Genomic DNA, 21,594 nt, shown 5'->3' with positions numbered 1-21,594 from the left:
GCCCTGCTGCTCGTACCAGCTAACGACTTGAGTCAGGATTTCTTTCGTTTCAAAGCTCAGTGTCCTCCTCCCTCTTCATGCAAGAGCAGGCACTGGGAATTTATGCAGCGAGGCGGGGAGGGGCTGCAGCAAGATGATGTCCTGGGGCTCCCTGGGGGAGCCATGGTGTCCCCAAGTGAAGAAAGGGTTTCTTTCCCAGCTGCCCCAGGCTCATGACTTTCCTCTGGCCCTCTACTCCTGTGTCCACAGACAGAATGTTAGCTGTGCACTTTGACAAGCCAGGGGGACCAGAAAACCTCCACCTAAAGGAGGTGGCCCGTCCAACCCCAGGGGAGGGTGAAGTCCTTCTGAAGGTGGCTGCCAGCGCCCTGAACCGGGGCGACTTACTCCAGGTACCGGTCACTAGGGGCTTTTGGGGAGGGGGGCGGGGAGATCCTGCCCCTGGCAGAGCTACTAGAACCAGGAACTGGCTTCCAGCGCTGGAGCTGGGTGCTCCGGCTAGCTCAGACTCAGGAGAGGGCTTCCAGCTCCCCGGTGAGGCCTCTCTGAGCTGGCCCTGGACACGCCCGCATATCCCCGCTCTAGGTGCAGGCTGGGAGTGTCTGCTCAGCCCTCAGCCAGGAAAGAAACCGGTTCATTGAGTGCCCAAGGTGTTACCCCGCCCTGTGCTAGACAGATTGTTTAACCCTCTCAAACTTACAGGGGGACGGTATTTTTGTCTCTGTTTCGAGCAAAGCGAGCAAAGCAGCTTCAGCCAGAGACCCGGGAATCGCCCATTCTCTCCCTCTACTCCCCATCCCGTGGGCCAGCGTGGACCTTTGATGACACCCCCACCGGCCATCTCAACCCGAGCTACTGGGCGGCCTGCTCCTCGGGATGGCACCCATGTTCCTGCCAAAGTCGTTTTACCCCCATGCTTTCAGCGCCCTCTGCAGTCCATTCCCCACATGGCAGCTGAGGGAGCTCTTGGGATAATATACAAACTGCCTGTCCCTGCAGGACCTGTGCTTTGACTGGTGACACCTCCTCCACCTAGCTGGCCCAGGCACCTCCCCTCCCTCAGCCAGCTTCACACGACTGCTGCCTCCCAGCCTTCCTGATGGCTGCTCTCTTTCCCAACACTAGGGACCACGGCTCCTTCTTTCATATTGGCCTGGTATTGTTGTTGTTGTTATTGTTGTTGTTATTACTATTGTTGTTGTTGTTGTTATTATTATTATTATTATTATTATTATTATTATTATTATTATTTTGCAGTACTAGGGATTGAACCCAGGGGCATTCTATCTCCGAACTACACCCCCAGCCCTGTTTTTTATTCTTTATTTTGAAACAGGATCTCACTGAGTTATAGAGGGCCTCACTAAGTAGCTGAGGCTGGCCTCAAACCTCTGATCCTGCAGTCTCAGCCTCCCAAGTACTGGGATTACAAGTGTGCACCACCACACCTGGCTCATAGTGTCCTGGTATTACTATTCATAGACCTTGCTCCAGTTTCTATATTTACATATTTATTCTTCTTCAAAGTCTGGCTTCCCCACTCGGCTGTTACTGCCAACAGAGAAGCCATCTGCCTGGCCTAGTACAGGGCCTGACATCTCATAAGCACGTGATTATTTATTGTATGACAGAATAAATAGCCGAGACAGAATTTGAACCCAGATACATATGGCTCCAAAGTCCAGACAGCTTGGGAAGTAGGAAATTTGTTTGTGCACAGGAAAAAGAGCCCTCAAGCCAGTGTGACTGCAGAGGGACACAGGTTCTTTCATTTGGACCCTGTTCCGTTTCAGGTCCCAGGTTAATGGCTATGAGCTCAGTGCCTTGCAGGCTGCAGACTGAGTTCCTGTGCCACAGCTGGGCCCAGTTTCCTGCCTCCCCTCTGCACAGATAGGAGGGAACCAGAGAGCTGGTTGGCGCAGCACTCCCTACTGACGTTGTCTCGAGGGAAAAGCCCCCACTGGCCAGGTGTGGTAGCACACACCCGTAATCTCACTACTTGGGAGGCTGAGACAGGAGGATCGAAGCTTTGAGGCCAGCTTCAGCAACTTAGTGAGGCCCTGTTTCAAGATAAAATAAATAAATAAAAAGGGCTGGGCTGTAGCTTGGAGGCGGAATGCTCCTGGGTTCAACCCCCAGTACTAAAAGATTAAAAAGAAAAAAAAAGAAGCCGGGCGTGGTGGCGCACACTTGTAATCCCCACACTTGGGAGGCTGAGACAGGAGGAATGCACAGGTTTGAAGCCAGCCTCAGCTACTTAGTGAGGCTCTCAGCAACTTAGTGAGACCCTGTTTCCAAATAAAGTATAAAATAGGTCTGGGAGTATAGCTCATAGATAGAAAAACCCTGGGGTTCCACCCCCAGTACTGAAAGAAGAAGAAGGAGAAGGAGAAGAAGAACAGGATAAACTGAATAGAGAGGGCAGAAAGCCCCCTGCCAGCTGACCCTCTCAGGGTCTCCTACCTCATCAAGCTATACCCCCCACTCCTCACCGACTCCAGCAATGACCGCTGGACTGAGAGTGGCTGGGGAGACTTCCTGGATAGGCTTTTTTTTGGGGGGGGGGTACTGGGGATGAAACCCAGGGGCCTTCTACCCCTGGGTTACACTCCCAAACCTATTTTTTTTTATTTATTTATTTATTTATTTATTTATTTATTTATTGGTGGTACTGGGGTTCTTGGAAGCCCTTCTACCTCCGGGCTACACTCCCAGACCTATTTTATACTTTTTTATATTTGGAAACAGGCTCTCTTTTTTTTTTTTTTTTTTTTTTTTTTAAATTTATTTTTTTTATTTTATTGGTGCACTGTATTCATACATCATAGTGGGATACAAACTTTTGTAGACATACATGCACACATCGCCCAGTCAGCCCCCACCCGATCCCCACCCCATTCCCTCCCCATTCCTCCTTCCCATGCTTGGCTTAGTGGTTGACATCTAGTATTATAGCAATTTATCCAAAATTAAAAATGATAATCTCACATAACAGTTTCATTTGTCTGATGCCAAGCTTTTGATGATTTAAAGATAACATTTCAATATTTCTTTTTGCTTTCTTTCTTACCAGAGAATATTTTTTTCTGTTTTTTTGGTGAAACTATCATATATTTATATATTCATTTTTCAGAAAAAAATCTATCCTAATATGGAATATGAATTCTAGATACCCAAAACGATCTTGAAAAAGAACAAAGCTAGCAGATATATATTTTCTGATTTCAAACCATATAAAGCTACAATAATTGAAACAGTGTAGTACTGTTCTAAAGGCAGATATATAAACCATTGGAGTTAAATACAAGCCTAGAGCTAAATTCTTCCCTATATTGTCAAGTTATTTTTGACAAGGTTTCCACGAACATTTGGTGGTGGAAATAATAATCTTTTAACTAAATATTGTTGAAAAATAATAATTACATGGAAAAGAATAAAATTGGACCCTTACCTAATCCCATATACAAGTATTAACTCAAAATAGATAAAAGACCTAAATATAAATCTTAAGACTATAAACTTTTAGGAGAAAATCTGGGTCATAAAACCTCACAACATTGAAATTGGCAGTGATTTCTTGGATATGATTTCAATGGCACAGGAAACAGAAGAATATACAAACTCCCTAAAAAATAAAAAAAAATATTGTATATCCAAAGACAATGTAAACAGAGTTAAAAGTTACTAATAGAATTGGATAAAATATTTCCAAATGCTATATCTGAAGGTATATTAATATTCTAACTAGAAATCCTAAAAATTAACAACAATAAAGGCAAACAATACAATTTAGAGATAGGTAAAAGACTAACATAAATAATGAATCTCCACAGATAACCAATCTTAGTTGTCTGTTGGATGGAAAATCTTGTTTCTCTGGTTCTGGTGAGTGTTACCTATTTCTTCTTTGTAGTTAATCTCTTTGAGTATTTTCTCTAGCGCTGGTTTTGAAGACATAAATTCCTTCAGTTTCTGTTTTTCATGGAAGCTTCTTATTTCTCCATCTAATTTGATAGAAAGTTTTGCTGGATAGGAAATTTTTGGCTGGAAGTTGTTTTCTTTCAGAGTTTGGAATATGTTACTCCAAGCCCTTCTGGCTCTCATGACTTGGTTTGGGAAGTCTGGAGTGATTCTAATTGGTTTGCCTCTGAATGTCACTTGGCCCTTTGTTTTTGTTGCCTTTAAGATTCTCTGCTTGGCTTCCACATTGGTCATTTTGACAATTATGTGGCGTGGGGATCCTCTTCTCCGATCCTGTCTAAAGGGAGTTCTATAAGTTTCCTGGACCTGTGTATCAACCTCTTGCTTTACGTTTGGAAAATTTTCTGCTATTACTTCCTTGAAGAGATTGTTGATCCCTTTGGTATCACTTTCTTTTCCCTCCTCTATTCCAATTATTCTTAGGTTAGCTCTCTTAAGATGGGCCCATATTTCTTCAATGTCAGATTCCTGCTGTCGGATATTTTTTCCGAGATTAGAAACCATGCGTTCATTTTTGGATTGCTCATCTTCTAAGAGCGAGATTCTGTTCTCCATGTGGTCTAATCGGTTGTTTGTGCTTTGAATTGAGGCCTTTACTTCATTAATTGCATCCTTTATCTCTTTTTGGCTCTCTCTGAGTTCTTTTCGAAGCACCTCTATTATTTCTACAGTTATTTTCCTGATTTGATCTTCTAGAAATCTCTGATTTTCTGTTTTATCAGGTTCTGATGTTGTGGGGTTGTGGGCGGCATTCATTGCTCCAGTATTATTCCTCTTTCCCATGATTTCGGATGTTTGTGCCTTCTCTGGGTTCTTCCCTTGGGTCACTATAACTTCACTTAAGGTGTTCTGGATCTCGAGTCAGTAGTATCTCAGACCTCACTACTCCTTTACTGGGTTTTATCACAGAGTCTCTGACCCAGGGAGTCAATAGAGGCTGCTTTAAACTATGGGGGGTGCCAGGTTGCACGTTCTCCTATGGTGTGGTATCTCTGCCACCACCACTCCCTCACTGGGTACAGTGAGTACCTCAGTGAGGTACAGTACTGGGATTTCTCCTCTGTGGCCCACAATTTGACTCACTGTTCTTGAGTACGCAGATGTAGCTGTGCTGGATTCGGCGAATTCACTGCTGCTGCCGCCGCCGGTGGCAATATGGCGCCGCGGCCACGCCCTCGGCCATGAGGCTGGCGTATTTTTTCTTCTCTGGTTTTTATTTCCACTCTGAATCCCTGCAGCGTGTGCTGAGCTCAGCCACTGGGAGCTTTAAATGCTCTCTGCGCCGAAAGATCCCGCCTGGCTGTTCCGCAGCGGCTCACCTCGGCTTGCTGTAGCCGTCCGATGAGTTCGCCGCTGCCGCCGGCAGTATGGCGCTGCTGCCGCGTCCTCGGGCGCGTGTGTCTCCTCTGTGGCCCTGAGCTCTGTTCTCAGTCAGCTTTCTCTCTGGAGCCTGGTGGTTTTTTTGTTTTTCTGGTGATGGTGTTTTCTGGCTATGAAAGGCGCTGGTTTTGTGGTAATGGAAATTGGTTGTTAGCAGGGCTCTTAAGCCCCGCTTTTCTCGGTCGCCATCTTCCCGGAAGTCGGAAACAGGCTCTCTTAAGCCAGCGGGGCTGGCTTTCGAACCTGTGTGATCCTCCTGTCTCCACCTCCCAAGCGGGGGGGATTACAAGCATGCGCCCCCATGCCCGGCTACACTCCCAGACCTATTTTATATTTTATTTGGAAACAGGGTCTCACTAAGTAGCTGAGGCTGGCTTTGAAACTGTGCGATCCTCCTGTCTCAGCCTCCCAAGTACTGGGATTACAAATGTGTGCCACCACGCCCGGCTAAGTAACCATCTCTGAAAAGATGGAGTAGGTGTTCGAGAAATTATTTATCTGGATATCATTCGACTTCCTAGAAGACAAAAAGTAAACTCCAAGCAGCCACCTTCTCCTCCCAACAAGGAGGGCTGACACCCGACCCCTCTCGTCAGACCCACTTACCTGTATGTCCGTCTCTCTGCAGAGACAGGGCCTGTATCCCCCACCCCCGGGAGCCAGCAGCATATTGGGACTGGAAGCATCGGGACATGTGTCAGAGCTGGGGCCTGGCTGCCGGGGCCACTGGAAGATTGGGGACTCGGCCATGGCTCTGCTGTCCGGTGGGGGCCAGGCTCAATATGTCACTGTCCCTGAAGAGCTCCTGATGTGCATCCCCGAGGGACTGACCCTGCAGCAAGCTGCGGCCATCCCCGAGGCCTGGCTCACTGCTTTCCAGCTGTTACACCTCGTGGGTAAGGAGGCCCCCTGCTCACCCCATACAGCGAGGCCCTGATCCGCAGGAACCAGCCTCCTCACACGCCGGCAGTCCTCCAGGGCACCCAGCCCCATGCTCTACCCCACAGTAATGCTAGTGACTTCAGGTCCTCAAACCATATTAGAGTCGCTTGATGTGGAGGCTGAGAATCATGGTTAGCAGATAAAGGGCCTGTGCATGCGTGCATGAGTGCGTGCGTGCGTGCATGTGTGCGTGTGTGTTAGTTACTGGGGATTAAACTCAGGTGGTGGTTGTGGTGAGGTTCTACCTTAGAGCTACACCCTTTTTATTTTTTATTTTAAAACAGGGTCTTAATAAGTTGTGGAGCTGCGTGTGGTGGCGCACACTTGTTATCCCAGCATTCCGGGGGCGGAGACAGGAGGATCGCAGCTCACTAAGAAGCCTCGGCTACTTAGTGAGGACCTTTGCAACTCAGTGAGACCCTGTTTCAATATAAAGAATAAAAAATAGGGCTGGGGTGTAGCTCAGAGGCAGAATGCCCCTGGGCGCTCCATCCCCAGTGTCTAAAAAAAAAAAAAAAAACAACTTAGTGAGACCCTGTTTCCAAATAAAATATAAAATAGGTCTGGGAGCATAGCCCGGAAGTAGAAAGCCTCTGGGTTCCACCCCCAGTACCACAAAAAAAAAGAAAAAGAAAAGAAAAAGAAAAAGAAAGAAATTGAAAATGGACAGACGGTTTCTGTGCTTTCTGTCTCAGGAAAAGTTCAGGCTGGAGACTCTGTGCTAATCCATGCAGGATCAAGTTCTGTGGGCACAGCTGCCATCCAGCTCACCCGGATGGCTGGCGCTCTTCCTCTGGTCACAGCTGGTTCCCAGCACAAGCTCCAAATGGCGAAAAAGCTCGGAGCAGCTGCTGGATTCAATTACAAAGAAGAAGATTTTTCGGAAGCCACACTGAAATTCACCAAAGGTTAGCCGGGCGTGGCGGCGCACGCTTGCAATCCCAGCATTCGGGAGGCTGAAACAGGAGGATCCAGGTTTGCGATCAGCCTCAGCTACTTACTGAGGCCCTTTGCAACTCAGTGAGACCCTGTTTCAAAATAAAGAATAAAAATATCGGGCTGGGAATATAGCTCGGAGGTAGAATACCTCTAGGTTCCATCCCTAATATTGCAAAAAAAAAAAAAAATTTTTTTTTAACCAAAGGTAAAGAACTGCTTCTGCAGCTCAGTGGGAATTTAGAAGATGATTAAATAAAAATTCTTACCGGTCCCAAGGTTCCCAGTCCTCTGGGGTAGTCTTGGCTCTGCTGAATGCACTACAGCTGCACCAGCTAGATTCTAAGATTCTGCTGCTGGACCACTATGTGGTCAGTATTTAGGTCTAAGATGGCTTCCATGTGCATTCTTTTAAGTGATGGTATAATTCATGCACGCTTTAGAATCCGGATAATGGCACAGAGTTGGCAACCCAACCAGTCACTCCTCAGTCAATTAACAGGAAGCCTGAGGCAGAGGCCACTTTGGAACTGGTCCTAGGAGGTTGGGGTGGGGGCTCCCTAAATGGGATCCTAGATGTGTGTAGCTCTGTATTCCGAAGCCAAATGTAGATATTTGGGGCTTATCTCTTTCCATTTTTCATATGAATAGAGAAGGAGAGATGAAAGCAAAGTTAGTGAGCCTATGATTCTGACAACAGTAAGTGACATAATAAGTCAGACTTATTATGGGGGCGAGCGGAGATACCGGGTCATGGTATTGCCCTCTTACCCTCCCGCTGGGGGTCTAAAGGATGAGCTACGTCACACACTGCTATAGTGGTCCATTACCTAAACTCCACTTACAACCATGTTTCTTGACCAACTCCTAGTTCCAGCCTATAGACTTACCACTTGCACGTGGGTTTATTTTTACCCCTATATCAACAAATAGACCTTGGAATGTTATTTTGCATCAAGCTTTCCGTGTCTGCCTAGCATCACAGGTCTGTGTTTCTTATTGAAGGTGCTGGAGTTAACCTTATTCTAGACTGCGTAGGTGCATCCTACTGGGAGAAGAATGTCAACTGCCTGGCTCTTGATGGCCGCTGGATTCTCTTCGGTCTGATGGGGGGAGTGGATGTCAGTGGGCCCTTGCTTTCGAAGCTGCTTCTTAAGCGAGGAAGTCTGATCACTAGTCTGCTGAGATCTAGGGACAAAAAGGTAAGGGGTGAATGAAGAGAAAATGGGATTTGTGCCCGGCGTGGTGGCGCACGCTTGTAATCCCTGCGCTTGGGAGGCTGAGACAGGAGGATCACAAGGGTCGAAGCCAGCCTCGGCTACTTTAGTGAGGCTCTCCGCAACTTAGTAAGAGCCTGTTTCCAAATAAAATATAAAATAGATCTGGGAGTATAGTCCGGAAGTAGGACTCTACTCTGGGTTCCACCTCCAGTACCACCAAATAAATAAATAAATAAATAGTGGGATTTAACTATTACTCAGAAAAGTCAGCTTCATTTAAATTACACCCGAAAGGAAGAGCTGTCACATCTCGGAATGGGCAGCCTACAAAGAAATTTGCCACCTGTGGATAATTAGCTAACCTATTTCAGAGAACTCATTCAGCTAGGTCAACAGAAGCCTCCATATCTTGGCTAGGGCAGAGCTAATACTTCATATGTATAACTTTCTAACAGACCGAACCAAAAAAAAAAAAAAAAAGCACTAACCACATTAGGAAGTCTCCTAATAGCTTTGGAATTATTTTGCTATTAACTGTTGGCTTCGTTTTCCAAGGCAGAACTTTTCTCAGTGTGCTATTAGATAAGTAAGTAAACTTCGACCAGGTGGATGTGGTGGCACGTGCCGGCAATCCCAGTACTTGGCAGGCTGAGACAGAAAGATTTCAGGTTTGAGACCAGTCATAGTAATTTAGTGAGAACCTCAGACCCTGTTCCAAAACAAAAATTTAAGTGGGTTGTAGCTGGGAGGTTAAAGGGGGGGGGGCTACACCCCACCCCTTTAAATTTTGAAGCTGGGTCTTTAAGTTACTGAGGGCCTCACTAGATTGCTGGGGCTTTCCTCAAATCTTCGCTCCTCCTGGCTCAGCCTCCCAAATACTAGGATTACAGGCGGGAGCCACTATGTCCAGCGCACCGTTATTTTCAATAGGCCTTAGCCTGTCAGTGACACTAGTATTTTACTCAGCTTTAGTTGGTACAGAGCAGAGGTTACACACTTAGATGCTCAGAAGGGAAGGGTTGTGTGTGTGCGCTTTTACACATGTGTACAGCGTCGGAGACGGCAGGATGGACAGTGGCAGAGCAAAACCTCCATCCAAGCTGATGGTTTGTTTCTTTATCTTAGTATAAGCAAAAGCTGGTGAAAGCTTTCTCGGAGCAAATTCTGCCCCACTTCTCCACGGAGGGTCCTCAACGTCTACTGCCCGTGGTGGACAGAGTCTATCCAGCGACTGAGATCCAAGCAGCCCATGAGTACATGGAAGCTAACAGGAACGTGGGCAAAATCGTCCTGGAGCTGCCCCAGTGACGAGGAGGGGGCACACCGGGCACGGCCACCCCTGGCTTCCCCAGCGAAGCTTGGAGAGGGCTCGACTCTCAAGTCGTCCTTGTCAGTGGATCCTTGTAAAACTGGCCAAAGAAATAAAGAATGGATTCGAAAGTTGGCGCCGGGTAGTTATAGCTCAGCGACTACGCACACGGTCCGAACCCCCATAGACTCCCCTAGGCGCGCAGCGAGCGGGCCCCGCCCACCCGTGAGGCTCGGGCCGTAAGCTCCGCCCCTCCCGCTTCACCTCAGCCCCGCCCCGCCCTCTTCCTCCTTAGACCCGCCCCTCCCTCTGCTCCGGCACGCCCCGGCCGGAACACCGCCCTCTTTAGCTCGTGCGCCCCGCCCCTTCCGTCCCAGAACCCGGAAGCGTCTCGGTGCTCGCCTTATCACCTTCCGGCCTGACGTTGATCTCAGGCTACGTTGGTTCCGGAAGCGATTCAAGGTGTGGGGTACTACGTCGGTACGTCTCTACGAGAGACCGGGCTCTTCCGGCGGTGCTGAAACAGCTTCCGGCGAAGCTTAGGTGTTGGTCTCCTGCTTCAGACGCGGTGTTGAGCCAGAAGGCGAGCGGCTCGGAGGTGTCCGGAGGAATTCTAGTGTCTGCTGCGGTAACCTCGTCAGCCTGTCAAGATGGCGATGCAAGCGGCCAAGAGGGCGAACGTGAGTACCCGGCCTCCCTCTTCGCCGCTTGGCTCAGTGGCGTGGATCAGAGCGTTCTTGTCCTCTGTCCTCCGGACCGGGAAGCTCAGATGTCCTGTCCCATCAGAGGGGCTTGTATCCAGGCCCCCTCCTCGGCGTCTCCGCCCCGCGCCCTTGGACAGTTCCTCTGTATCATAGTGTCAGTGAGAGTGGTTAGCTCTGCAGCCTCTGGTGTGGACCCGCACCTAGGATCTTCTCCTCGGCCTAAAAGTGGATAACACCGACGAGCCCTCAGTAACTTTATGGGTCACTGGCAGCTAGACGTGGGGGTCTCACATCATGGAGCTTCGGGGATCCTTTATTAATATATTAACCCAACATTTTTGAACATCTGCTGTGTACCTGGCTTCAGGATGGGAAGCAATTGATCAGTTATGTTTATTTAATACTTACTATGTGACGTATACTAGTCCTAGGTACTAGGGAAACAGTAGTGAATAAATTTCCTCAGCTTACATCCTAGTGTGAGAGTAGAGTGTTATGGAAACCTTTTAGAAGTAAAATCTCAAGAGAGTAGACAACTGTAAAAACCTTAGAAGTATCCTAAGGTGATAACCGGTGTGATGGCTCAGGCCTGTAATCCCAGTACATGAGAGCCCAAGACAGGAGGATTACAGGTTGGAGCACAGCCTCAGGAACTCAGTGAGACCTTGTTTCACAATAAAATAGGATTGCCCGGCGTGGTGGCACACGCTTGTAATCCCCAACTTGGGAGATGGAGACAAGATCGCGCAGGTTCGAAGCAGCCTCACTGGCTTAAGAGACCCTGTTTCCAAATAAAATATAAAATAGGTCTTGGGAGTGTAGCCAGGAGGTAGAAGGGTTCCATCCCCAGTACCACCAAATAATAATAATAGTGATAATAGGATTAAGGGTGTAACTCAGAAGTAAAATGCCCCTAGGTTCAATCCCCAGAACCAAAAAGAAAAAAAGTTTACTAAGGCTGTGGAAGGTGAAAAGATTATATATGCTGAGAAAATGAAGACAGTAAGGTCTTTCCATGAGTCTCATATAAATAAGGAAGAGAGAAATTGAATGATTATTGCCTTTTTGTGGGTTTTTTTTTTTTTTTCCTGAGGGCGGAACCCAGGGGCTTTTCTACCTCTGGGCTCTACTCCCAGACTTATTTTATACTTTATTTGGAAACAGGGTCTCACTAAGTTGCCGAGAGCCTCTCTCAGTAGCCGAGGCTGGCTTTGAACCTGTGCGATCCTCCTGTCTGAGCCTCCCAAGCGCTGGGATTACAAGCCTGCGCCACCACACCCAGCTCGATTGTTGGCTTAAAAAAAAAAAAAAAAAATCTATGATTAAAAATAATGTTTTTTGTTTTTGCGGTACTAGGGAGTGAACCCAGGGAGCTGAGCTACACCCTCAGCCCTATTTTTTTTAATTCTTTATTTTGGAACATGTTCTAAATTATGGCCTCACTAAGTAGCTGAGGCTGGCTTTGAACCTGTGATCCTTCTGTCTCGGCCTCCCAAGTGCTAGTATTTTAAGTGTGCACCACAATGCTTGGCTAAAAATGTATTTTTTGAATGCCAGTGAGATTGTTCCAGTAGAGTGGGAAAAACATGGTATGGAAGAAAGACAGGTTAAGTTCAGAAGTAAAGGTTTTGAGTATATGAAGGGTTGGTATAGTATTAGAAGGAAAATGGGCTTTATTCGTACATGAATGTCATTTGGTAGGATCAGTCGTAGGACTACGAAGTACTTACCACTTGTTCCTGATCTACCTTCTCCAGGAAGTAAAAGCCAGGGTCATCTAGGATGGGTAGGGCAGAGCGTACAGCCTAATTCAGATGTTAGAAGAAATGATGGTGGTAAGGTGTGAGAAGAGAAGTGTGACAGTGTTTTCCTGAGTAAGAATGCAGCTTTACTAGAGAAGAACATGATTGTCCAGTGATGTTACTCATTTCAACTTAACCCAGCCGGGCGTGGTGGCGCACGCTTGTAATCCCCGCGCTTGGGAGGCTGAGACACGAGGATCGCACAGGTTCAAAGCCAGCCTCAGCTACTCAGTGAGGCTCTCAGCAACTTAGAGCCTGTTTCCAAGTAAATTATAAAAAATAGGGCTGGGGGTGTAGCCCGGAGGTAGAAAGCCCCTGGGTTCTACCCCCCAGTACCACTAAATCAATCAATCAATAAATAAACTTAGCCGGGCATGGTGGCGCACGCTTGTAATCCCCGCGCTTGGGAGGCAGAGACAGGAGGATCGCGCAGGATTGAAGCCAGCCGCGCGCGCTGGCTTAGGAGACCCTGTTTCCAAATAAAAGTGTAAAAGTAGGTCTGGGAGTATAGCCCGGAGGTAGAAGGGCTTCCAGGAACCCCAGTACCACCAAAATAATAATAATAATAATAATAATAATAATAATAATAATAATAATAATAATAACAAACTTAACCCATAATTTTGAAATCTAATATTTATTGTAATTATTCATTTGCTGTTCATCAGTTCATTACCACTACTAGTTTTAGGGCAGGTATATGTCTCTTATTCTTTTAATAATATAATACTAAATGCCAAAAGTGGTTGTCAGTTTAATAAGTAATTATTGAGTCAATTTGTGTCTAGTAATTGATGTTAACAAGGAGCACAAAAGTGAGATCAGGATGAGAGGTACAGATTTGAGAGTCATCACCACAGACCACAGAGAGTGTAAAGAGTTAAAGGGAGGCTGAGACAGGAGGATCTGGGTTAGTGGCCAGCCTCAGCTACTTAGTGAGGCCATTTGCACCTCAGTGAGACCCTGTTTCAAAAATAAAGAATTGCCGGGCATGGTGGTGCACACTTGTAATCCCCGCGCGTGGGAGGCAGAGACAGGAGGATCGCGCAGGTTCAAAGCCAGCTGCGCACGCTGGCTTAGGAGACCCTGTTTCCAAATAAAAATGTAAAAGTAGGTCTGGGAGTGTAGCCCGGAGGTAGAAGGGCTTCCAGGAACCCCAGTACCACCACCACAAAAAAAAAAAAAAAAAAAGAATTAAAAAAAATAGGTTGGGGATGTAGCTCAGAGGTAGAATGCCCCTGGTTCCATCCCTAGTAACACACACACACACACACACACACACACACACACACACACACACACAGTCAAAGGAAGGCGGGCATGGTGACACACATCTTTAATCCCAGTACTCAGGAGGCTGAGACAAGAGAATTGAAGGTTCAAGACCAGCCTCAGTAGTGTAGAGATACTTTCCAATCCTGTTTCAAAACAAAAATAAAAAAGGGCTAGAGTGTAGCTCTGAGGTAGAATAACACACACACACACACACACACACACACACACACACACACACACACCATCACCATCACCACCACCGTCAAGGACAGTACACAACAGATCAAGAAGAGAAGGGTCAGCCAGGCGCACGCTTGTAATCCCAGCATTCAGGAGGCTGAGATCGGAGGATCGTGGTTCGCGGATAGCCTCAGCTCTCAGCTACTTAGTGAGGCTCTGTGCAACTTAGTGAGACCCTTTTTCAAAATAGAGAATAAAAAATAGGGCAGGGGGTGTAGCTCGGAGGTTCGAATGCCCCTGGGTTCCATCTCCACACCCGCAAAAAAAAAAAGCAGAAGAGAAGGGACTAGTCCTAGCTGGGCGTGGTGATGCACACCAATAATCCCAGTACTTGGGATGCTGAGACAGGAAGATCACAAGTTCGAGACCAGCCTCAGCAACTTAATAAGACTTTCAGTAACCTAGCAAGACCCTGTTTCAAAATTAATTAATTAATTTATTTATTTATTTATTTGTGGTACCAGGAATTGAACCTAAGGCATTCTACTTCTAAGCTAGACCCCCAGACTAATTTTATTTGTTCTTTTTTTGTGTGTGTGGCACTGGGGATGGAACCCAGTGACGTTCTACCTCCAAGCTACACCCCCCAGTCCTATTTTTTATTGTTTATTTTGAAACAGAGTCTCACTGAATGGCAAAGGGCCTCAGTAAGTAGCTGAGGCTGTCTGCGAACAGCTATCCTCCTGTCTCAGCCTCCCAAACGCTGGGATTTTAAGCGTGAGTCACCATGCCCGACTTAATTTTATTTATTTGGAAACAGGATCTCACTGGGTTGCTGAGAGCCTCACTAAATTGCTGAGGCTGTCCTCAAACCTGCGATCCTCCTGTCTCAGCCTTCCACATACTAGGATTATACAAGGATGCACCACCCGGCCCAGCTGCTATTTCAGAACTTTTTAAAAAAAGGGTTGGAGGTCAAATCCCTCTGGATTTCATCCTAAGTATCAGAAGCCTCAAGAAGTTAGAGACTCAAACACTGAAATTAAAAGGTCTTAGTAAAATCACTTCCAGCAGAGCACTGGGGTGGAAGCAGGTCTGAGTATCCACACAGTAAAGAATAAGTCAGTTAGTGTAGACGTCCTTTTTGTACATTCTTGACTGAGGAAAAAAAAAGCTAGCTAGGATAATAGAGAGCGAGCTGGTCTGTTCAGGGAAGGCAGAAACCTTATCTTTTTTCTTCAACTGTGTATTCCTAATATCTAGTCTAAACACAGAAACATTTCTATGTTTCTAGTCTAAACATAGAAAAGGTGCTTAGTATTTGTTAAATAAATGAAGAGAGTCCAAACAAGCCTTTTGTGGAAGGACTGGCAAAAGGTAGCTGCTCCCATGAGAAATCGAAGAGCCAGTGGGGAAGGAAACCTATAAAGACAGGAGAAGAGCTCATCGACAGAACGTCCTAAGACCGGAGGATCGCAGTGGGTGTTTCACTGCTGAGCAAGCTGGAACTTCTCTCCTGCACGTCTACGGCATGGAGGTGTTTTCAGGAAAGTTGGAAGTCCTTGTAAAATAGTAGTGACCAAAGCCTGGGCTTTTGAAGTGGCCCCTTTGAAGTGCCGACTGGTGGTCTCCTTAGAACCAGCGCTGCTGGCCGGGCGTGGTGGGCACGCTTGTCATCCCTGCGATTGGGAGGCAGAGACAGGAGGATCGTGGTTCGGAGCCAGCCGCGCTGACTTAAGAGGCCCTGTTTCCAAATTTAAAAAATAGGTCTGGGAGTGTAGCCAAGAGGTAGAAGGGCTCCCAGGAACCCCAGTACCACCAAAAAAAAAAAAAAAAAAAAAAAAAGAACCAGCGCTGCTGTTCTTCTGAAGAGCATGTCATTTTTCAGAAGCATCAGCTTCGACTTCTCATCCTCAGCTTTTTGTTTTTATTATTGTATCTCATAGAGGGTTTCTTGTAGTAGCACTCTTGTCCTCATTCTAATGGCATACATGTTTTTCATTTTAGATTCGACTTCCTCCTGAAGTAAATCGGATTTTGTATATAAGAAATTTGCCATACAAAATCACAGCTGAAGAAATGTATGATATTTTTGGGAAATACGGACCTATTCGTCAAATCAGAGTGTAAGTCTTACTGAGACTGTTGAAATGTCATTTAAAGAAAATGGTTTAATAATTAATAATTTAATATTCTCAGAGCGGTAGCTCACAACAAGCTTGCCCTGTACGCTGTGTCAGACTGCCAAGGCCCAAAGAGTAAAAAGTACCTTTCTAGTCTTGGGGTGTTAGTGATAAATCTTCTGGCTCCGAATTGAATCTCTAAGCCGGGTGTGATGGCACATACCTGTACTCCCAGTACTTGGGAGGCTGAGGTAGGAGGACCACAGGTTCGAGGACGGCCTCAGCAAGTAATGAGACTCCAGTAACCTATTGAAACCCTTTTTCAAAATGAAAATAAAATAGAGCTGGAGGTGTAGTGCCTCTGGGTTCAATTCCCAGTGCCACAAAAAATGTGTGTGTGTGTGTGTGTGTGTGTGTGTGTGATTGAATCTCTATACCACACAGTACTATATAGCTTCTGCCACTTAGGAGAGTCCCTCTGAAAGGATTTTACAATTTTTATTCTTAGTCATAATATTTCTTTCTTAATGAATTTTTTTTTTTGTGGTACTGGGGATGGAACCCAGGGACATCTACCTTCAAGCTATACCCCCAGCCATATTTTTTATTCTTTATTTTGAAAAAGGGTCTTGCTGAGTTGCAAAGAGCCTTACTAAGTAGTAGCTGAGGCTGTCCATGAACCACAATCCTCCTGTCTCAGCCTCCCAAATGCTGGGATTACAAGTGTGTGCCACCATGCCCGGCATCTATCTCGTGTGTGTGTGTGTGTGTGTATGTGTGTGTGTGTGTGTGTTTGCTGGGGATGGAACCACGGGGCATTTTACCTCTGAGCTACACCCCGCTGCCCAATTTTTTTATTCTTTATTTTTGAAACAGGGTCTCACTAAGTTGGAGAGGGCCTCACTAAGTAGCTGAGGCTGGCCACGAATCCGGATCTTCCAGTCTCAGCCTCCCAAGTACTGGGATTAAAAACGTGCACCACCACGCCCGGCTTCTCTCTTGTTCTTAATGTGGAGGCAGCATGATAAATTTACTGGATTGGTTGTTAGATCTGGGCCCAAAACACTAGTTATTTGCTAGTCTTGTGAAACAGGGCAAAATCACTAACCTATTGTAGTTTGATAATCTATGAAATACAATCATTCTAACATGCCTATCTTAAATGCATTTTGTTTTGAAGCAGGGCATGACCTGGTTCAAGGCTAGCCTCAGCAACTTAGACCCTGTTTCCAAATAAAAAATAAAATAGGGCTGAGGGTATTGCTCAGGGATAGAACACCCCTGCGTTTAATCTCCACTACCTCCCCCCCAAAAACAGAGCATATGAAAGTAGGGGGGGTGAAGGTACTGTATTAGACAAAGACAAAGACTTTTCTAGCAAAAATGAAAGAAACTGCTGGGCGTAGTGGCACACGCTGTAATCACAGTACTTAGGAGGCTGAGATAGGAGGATCTGGGTTTGCAGACAGCCTCAGCTACTTAGTGAGGCCCTTTGCAACTCAGTGAGACCCTGTTTCCAAATAAAGAATAAAAAAGAGGTTTGGGGATATAGCTTGAAGGTACAATACCCCTGGGTTCCATGCCCAGTCCCGCAATAAATAAATAAATAAATAAATAAATAAATAAATAAATACTATTAACTTTATATTGGAAGCCATCCTCTTTTTGGCTATAAAGGATGATGGTTGACTGCTCTCCCATCTGTCATTTACTAGCTTCAGCAATTTAGTGAGTCCCTGTTTCAAAAGTAAAATAGCGCTGGCATGGTGGCGCACGCTTGTAATCCCAGCATTCGGGAGGCTGTGACAGGAGGATCGCGGTTCGCGGACGGCCTCAGCTAATTAGTGAGGCCCTCTGCAACTCAGTGAGACCCGGTTTCAAAATAAAGAATAAAAAATAGGGCAGGGGGTGTAGCTCAGAGGCAGAATGGCCCCGGATTCCATCCCCAGTACCACGCGCGCACACACACACACACACACACACACACGTAAAATAGGGGTAGGGCTGTAGATCAGAGGTAGAATGTCTCTGTTCAATCCTAGTACACCAAAATAAAAGATAGCATAGGGCTGGGGGTAGAGCTTGGAGGTGGAACTCCCCAGGGTTCAACTCTCAGTACTGGAAAAACGAAACCATGAACATGAATAGTGTGACAAGGTTTCAGGGCCATTCTTTGCTTGACGCTTATGTTTTTAGTATCCTTAATACAACACTGAGTATAAACTGTAGATAAAAGTAGTAAAAACTTAAAAGTGAAAACAACATCATCTAATGCAAGAAATTACAGAGCCGGGCGTGGTGGTGCTGAGGTTCACGGACAGCCTCAGCTACTTAGTGAGGCCCTCTGCAACTCAGCGAGACCCGGATTCGAAATAAAGAATAAAAATAGGGCAGGGGATGTAGCTCGGAGGTCAAATGCCCCTGGGTTCCATCCCCAGACCCGCAAAAAAAAAAAAAGAAAAAGAAATTGCTGGCCCTCATCTATAATCCCAGAATTTAGGAGGCTCAGACAAGATGATCGTAGGTCTGAGGCCAGTCTCAGAAACTTAGTGAGACCTTGTTTCAAAATGACAAAATAAAACGGGCTGGGGGCTAGACGTGGTGGAACATGCTTGTAATCCCAGCATTCAGGAGCCTAAGACAGGAGGATCACGGTTCGAGGACACTCTCAGCTACTACTTAGGCCCTTTGCAACTCAGTGAGACCCTGTTTCAAAATAAAGAATAAAAAATAGTGCTAGGGGTATAGCTCAGAGGTAGAATCCCCCTGGGTCCAACCCCCCGTACCAAAAATAGTAAGTAAATAATAAAAGACAGTTAAAGGGCTGGGGATGTAGTGCAGGACGGAGAACTTGCCTAACATGCCTAAGGTTAGAACTCCAGCAGTGCCAAAGAAAGAAGGCAGCTACAGGTCAAGGCGGTGCTGAGCCAGGCGTGGTGGAGCACTGCTGTAATCCTGCTACTCTGGAGGCTGAGAGAGGAGAAGCCCGGTTCTGAGGCAGCCTTAGCAACTTAACCAGGCTCTCAGCAACTTACTCAGACTCTGTTTCAAAACAGAATATAATCGGGAGTGGTGGCACATGCATGTAATCCCAGTACTTGGGAGGCTAAGACATGAGGATCACAGGTTCATGCCAGCCTCAGCTACTCAGGCCCTCTGCAACTTAGACCCTGTTTCAAAAAATAAAGAATAGCTGGGTGTTGTGGCGCACGCTTGTAACCCCAGCATTTAGGAGGCTGAGACAGGAGGATCGCAGTTTGCAGACAGCCTCAGCTACTTAGCGAGGCCCTTTGCAACTCAATGAGACCCTGTTTCAAAATAAATAATAAAAAATAGGGCTGGTGGTGTAGCTCAGAGATAGAATGCTCCTGGGTTCCATCCCCGTACCGCAGAAAAAAGAAACAAAAGGAAGAAAGGAAGGGAAGGAGGGAGTAAAGGAGGGAGGGAGGGAAAAGAAAATAGGGTTGGGAGTATACCTCTAAATAATGCTCTTGGGTTCAGTCCTTAGCACCACACACACACACACATGCACACATACACACACACAGAAGACATTACTGTTACTCAGTTATGAAAGCTTTTATGAAAACTTGAGTAAATGTAGGGGTTTTCTTTTTAGTTTGTTTTGTTTTACTGGGGATTGAACCTCCTTGGTGTACCCCTAGACCTTTTTTTTTTTTTTCAGATCTGGGAATAGAACCCAGGGCCATTCTACTTCTGAGCTACACCCCCTGCCCTATTTTTTATTCTTTATTTTGAAACAGGGTCTCACTAAGTAGCTGAGGCTGTCCACGAACTGCCATCCTCCAGTCTCAGCCTCCCAAATGCTAGGATTACAAGTGTGCCCCACCATGCCCGGCAATATTTATTTTGTTTTATTTATTTATTTATTTATTTATTTATTTATTTATTTATTTATTTTTTGGTGGTACTGGGGGTGGAACCCAGAGGCTTTCTACCTCCAGGCTCTACTCCCAGACCTATTTTATATTTTATTTGGAAACAGGGCCTCACTAAGTTGCTGAGAGCCTCACTAAGTAGCTGAGGCTGGCTTCAAACCTGTGCGATCCTCCTGTCTCAGCCTCCCAAGTGCGGGGATTACAAGTATGCGCCACCACGCCCAGCTATTTTTTTATTTTGAAGTGAGGTCTCACTAAGTTGCTGACGCTGGCCTCTGACCTGAAATCCTCCTGTCTCAGTCCCCCTAGTTTTGAGATTACAAGCACGCACCACTACACCTGGCTGTAAAAGTGTATTTTAATTCCGTTCTATTCATTTACCTCTGCAGGGGCAATACACCTGAGACTAGAGGAACAGCCTATGTGGTCTACGAAGACATCTTCGATGCCAAGAATGCGTGTGACCACCTGTCAGGATTCAACGTCTGTAACAGATACCTTGTGGTTTTGTACTATAATGCCAACAGGGTAAGTACAGCGGCGTTCGCAGCGTGTGTGAGCACGTTTGAGAATTAGCGTGAAGCGGTGCTGTCGTGGGAAACGCGTGCTGTGGGGCTCTGTCTGTTTTGGCTGTTACTACTGGTGACATTTGTTTAGCTGTGTATCGGGACCTGTCACTGTGGTTGACTTTGGTGCTTGCCATATTTCCAGGCATTTCAGAAGATGGACACCAAGAAGAAAGAGGAACAGTTGAAACTTCTCAAGGAGAAGTACGGCATCAACACAGACCCACCGAAATGACGCGGGCCCTGCGTCTTCATTGTGGACTAACGCCCTCAATGGCCAGCGCCCCCCCCTTTTTTTTCTTTTTAATTAATACTAAATATTGTGATTTCTTATTTGAAATTCAGAATGACTTCCTCGAAACTTTGATACATGTTAGAATTTATTATGTGAATAAACTTCTGGCTTTTGTAAAGAATGTCATTGTTTTCACTTGAACTCTTCTCTCTCGGGATTTGGTTTTGTTTTTTGTAGCACTGGGGATTGAACCCAGGGTCATTCTACTCCTGAGCTACACCCCCGTCCTATTTTACTTTTGAAGCAAGATCACACTAAGTGGCTGAGGCTGGCCACAAACTCGTGATCCTCCTGTCTCATCCTCCCAAGCACTGGGATTACAAGCGTGCGCCACCACGCCCGGCTTCCCTCCTGTTTGGTACCCAGAAAAAACAAAAGAATTGAACCGTCTGAAGAACTGTGCTTGTGTCTGGGTACTCTGAGTGTCTTGAGAGCAGGGACCTTTTATAGCATCGATGCCTACGGTGTCCAGTCCAGTGCTTAGCCATCGAAGGAATGTACAGAGCCTTCGTTTGAGTGTCTCAGTGATGAGCTCTTTCTAACAACCCAGTGAAGATGGGCGTGGGCACAACTTGGGGAGGGAACCAGAGCTCGTCATGTTGGTTAAGTGAGTAAGATGCTTCTACTCAAAGCTGGTATAACAGCAACCAGTGTGTGTGTGTGTGTGTGTTACTGGGGATTGGACCCAGGGGCATTCTGCCTCTGAGCTGCACCTCCAGCCCTATTTTATTTTTTAAACAGGGCCTCACTACATTGCAGAGGTTGGCAGAGAACCTGTGATTCTCCTATCCCCGCCTCCCAAGTACTGGGATCACAGGTGTGTACCACCACACCCAGCGATAGCAACCATTTTTATCCAGGCCTGTACATTTGAATAATTCTTGCTTTATAGGTAACCACATACCTTTTGTCAGTATGGGTACCCTTGGCCCCATACTGGGCTGTTGCACAAAAGGCTTTTCAGATGAAAACATGTTAGAAA

At 46.2% G+C, this 21,594-nt stretch overlaps 2 protein-coding genes across 2 annotated transcripts; both read left to right on the top strand.

Annotated features, from left to right (window-relative positions):
- Positions 1–254: 254 nt before the first annotated feature.
- TP53I3 (tumor protein p53 inducible protein 3) lies at positions 255–9,767 on the top strand (the record flags this gene model as incomplete). Its single annotated transcript, XM_080711699.1, has 5 exons — positions 255–392; positions 5,990–6,257; positions 6,999–7,211; positions 8,245–8,441; positions 9,585–9,767. 5 exons carry the CDS (start codon positions 255–257, stop codon positions 9,765–9,767), a joined length of 999 nt encoding a protein of 332 aa, XP_080567825.1.
- A 651-nt stretch (positions 9,768–10,418) lies between these two features.
- Positions 10,419–20,552, top strand: SF3B6 (splicing factor 3b subunit 6; the record flags this gene model as incomplete). Its single annotated transcript, XM_080711745.1, has 4 exons — positions 10,419–10,448; positions 15,737–15,855; positions 20,141–20,279; positions 20,463–20,552. 4 exons carry the CDS (start codon positions 10,419–10,421, stop codon positions 20,550–20,552), a joined length of 378 nt encoding a protein of 125 aa, XP_080567871.1.
- Between the last annotated feature and the right edge of the window lie 1,042 nt (positions 20,553–21,594).

This window comes from Muscardinus avellanarius, assembly GCF_963383645.1.
Source record: "Muscardinus avellanarius genome assembly, chromosome: 15".
Classification (NCBI taxonomy): Eukaryota; Metazoa; Chordata; class Mammalia; order Rodentia; family Gliridae; genus Muscardinus; species Muscardinus avellanarius.
This window is presented reverse-complemented; position numbering and strand designations above follow the sequence as displayed.